The sequence below is a fragment of the Trichechus manatus genome, unplaced genomic scaffold (assembly GCF_000243295.1).
Source record: "Trichechus manatus latirostris isolate Lorelei unplaced genomic scaffold, TriManLat1.0 scaffold00008, whole genome shotgun sequence".
Lineage (NCBI taxonomy): Eukaryota > Metazoa > Chordata > Mammalia > Sirenia > Trichechidae > Trichechus > Trichechus manatus.
This window is the reverse complement of record NW_004443944.1, coordinates 1,059,359-1,061,842: the sequence shown is the minus strand read 5'-3', so window position 1 is coordinate 1,061,842 and position 2,484 is coordinate 1,059,359. Positions and strand designations below refer to the sequence as shown.

The 2,484-nt window shown below is 69.2% G+C and overlaps 1 protein-coding gene across 1 annotated transcript; it reads right to left on the bottom strand.

Annotated features, from left to right (window-relative positions):
* Positions 1-774: 774 nt before the first annotated feature.
* Positions 775-1,571, bottom strand: BHLHE23 (basic helix-loop-helix family member e23). Its single transcript, XM_004370186.2, has one exon. It carries the CDS (start codon positions 1,565-1,567, stop codon positions 845-847), a length of 723 nt encoding a protein of 240 aa, XP_004370243.2. The 5' UTR covers positions 1,568-1,571; the 3' UTR covers positions 775-844.
* Between the last annotated feature and the right edge of the window lie 913 nt (positions 1,572-2,484).

Genomic DNA, 2,484 nt, shown 5'->3' with positions numbered 1-2,484 from the left:
TTGTATCGGTCGTGGGGGCCAAGCCCAGGAGTATTAAGGGGCAAATGCCCGCAGATTTCTGGGGTGACCACTTCCTGCGCCTCAAGCCAGGCAAGAAAAGAAACAGGACCGTTTGCCCACTCAACTCAGACTTGTGAAAGGTGTAAACGCTGGCTGCCTCGCATCTTCCTTCGACCGCGGTCCAGCTCCTTTTGCAAACGACAGCGGCCGGGTCGGTCCGGGCGCATCGGGCGGCTCCACTGCGGGAGCTGGGCTTGTGGAGCCGGCCGAGGTGAGAGGGGCCCCGGCGACGTGAGTCCTCAGAGACAGGCCCAGCGGGTGAGCTGCCCTGCAGTTTGGTTAGAGGGGCAGACAGGGGTCCAACGTGCGCCCAACGCTGGGGCCGCAGCCTGCCAAGTCCGACTGCGCCCTGTCCCTGCGTCTCCTGCAACCCGCACTGGCGATGGGCAGGGTCACGCACGAGTCCCTGGTTGGGCCGGGACCCGCTCCCGCTGAGGCCCTGGGACCCGCCATGGGCTCCTTTGACGGGGTGACTGGCGGCGCCTGGAGGAGCAGGGTTGGCCACCCTCCGTCCCCAGGCTGCAATAGCGCTTGACACCTCCAAGGACGTGGGGAGGATGTCCAGCGGGCGCTGCAGGTCCAGGCGCATATTCCAGCGTCTTGGCTGTCTCCAGATTAATCCCGCGGCGGGACGGGCCTTGCCCTTCCTGCTGGAAGCGAGATCGGGCCGCCCCTCCCCATCTGCGGGGGTCCGTCCGAGCATCTCTGGTCAGGACAGGGTGACAGTCATCAAGGACAACGTGAAAAGGAGGACGGGAGCGGAGAGGAGGGGCTGGCCCGGCCGTCACGGCTTCTCATTACAGTGTTTGCAAAGCGCCGAGGGCGTCCCGGAGAAGGCGGCGCACTTGTCAGGACAGGGCCCCAGCGCGGCGCCCGCTGAGAAGGGGTACACCGCGGCCTGGCCGAAGGGCGTCAAGGGCGCGGCGGCCACGGGCGCGGCCAGGCCCTGGCCCTGGTTGAGGTAGGCCACGAGGCGCCGCATCTCGTCCAGGGCCTGCGCCTGCATGAGGATGTAGTTCTTGGCCAGCAGCAGCGTGGCGATCTTGGAGAGCTTGCGCACCGACGGGCTATGCGCGTAGGGAATGACCGCGCGGAGCCCGTCCAGCGCGTCGTTCAGGTCGTGCATGCGCCGCCGCTCGCGGGCGTTGACGCTCAGCCGGAGCGAACGCTGCTCCCGGGGCCGCCGCCGCCCGTCCGCAGCCCCCGGCCCACGCCCCTGCCGCCGCTGCTCGAACGCGTCCTCCTCGTCGCCACTCTGCTCGCCGCTGCTCTCGGCCGCCGCCGCCGGGGCGCAGGGTGCGGGCGTCACGGGGAGGTCGCCGCCTGGGTCCTGCGCGCAGTAGCCGCGGGCCGCCTCGGGCCCCCGCACTGCCCCGTAGGCAAGACTCGCCGCCGCCGCCGCGTAGCCCTGGCTCAGCGCCAGGTACGCATCTTCCGACAGCGACTTGAGCTCGGCCATGGGCGCGCCGCTGGGGCCCGAGGCCGCGCCCGGGGGGCGGGAGCTCATGCGGCCGGGCCGGGGCGACGGAGCGCGGGCAGCTCCGTGCGGCCGTGCGCTGTCCGCCTATCGATCCCCGAGCCTCGGCGCGCCGGTCCTGTCCCCCGCCCCGCCCCTCCTCGTCCCCTCCTCCTCGCTGCCGCCCTTGCTGGGACTTCGCGACCGTCCAATCAGAGGGGACCTGGTGGCCGCCTCTTCCTCAGCTGCGTTCCACCTGCCCCCGCCACCCAGGTGCCCTAGCGGCGCAGACCGACGGCGCAAGGGTGGCAGCCACTGGGACCAAGGGAGCCGGAGGGTTGGACAGAGACGCGGTGGGGGTCTCCGCCCTGGGATGTTGAGTGCGCAGCCCGGCGGAAGCGCCCTGGCCGCGCCGCAGCGCCGCGCTTTTCCGAGTCCTGCCCGCCCCGGGGCGCTGCTTGGCCGGCGGGGCTGGGCTGGGGACTGGAGATCTGGGATCTCCTGTTGGTCGGCCCTTTCCTGGGCTTCCAGCCCCCGCGCCACGCTGTTTCCCAGGACAGTTGCGCCTTGAGTTTGTTTCCACGGTCCCCAAAGTCAGGTAGAGATTTGAGGCTTGTCGTCATAGAGGAGACTTCTCTCAATTCTTCGCCTGGGTGTCTGAGGGTGAGTCCTCGGTCATGGAGTTGGGGACGATGATGCTGTCGCCCTCAGCAGCAGGCAGACGTTGGAGGGTGGTGCTCAGGGCTGTGAAGGACTGGAGGGGTGTCGTCTGTCCCGGGCCTGAGCAATGAACCCTCCAGGGGCACCGCGGTGGAGCCAGCAGGGCGGCAGATCAGGGGTGTGGTCTCGGAGGGTGGAGGCTTCCCTGGGGTGACGGGTTAGCAGAGCTGGGGTGCTGACTGGTGGCAACTCCCTGCTCCTGAGCTCTGAAGGCAGGTGGGCATGACTTTAGCAAAGGATGGAGATGT

What these genes read in the sequence shown, in the direction of transcription:
- BHLHE23 (XM_004370186.2), bottom strand. Translation starts at nt 1,567, where the DNA reads ATGAGCTCCCGCCCCCCGGGCGCGGCCTCGGGCCCCAGCGGCGCGCCC.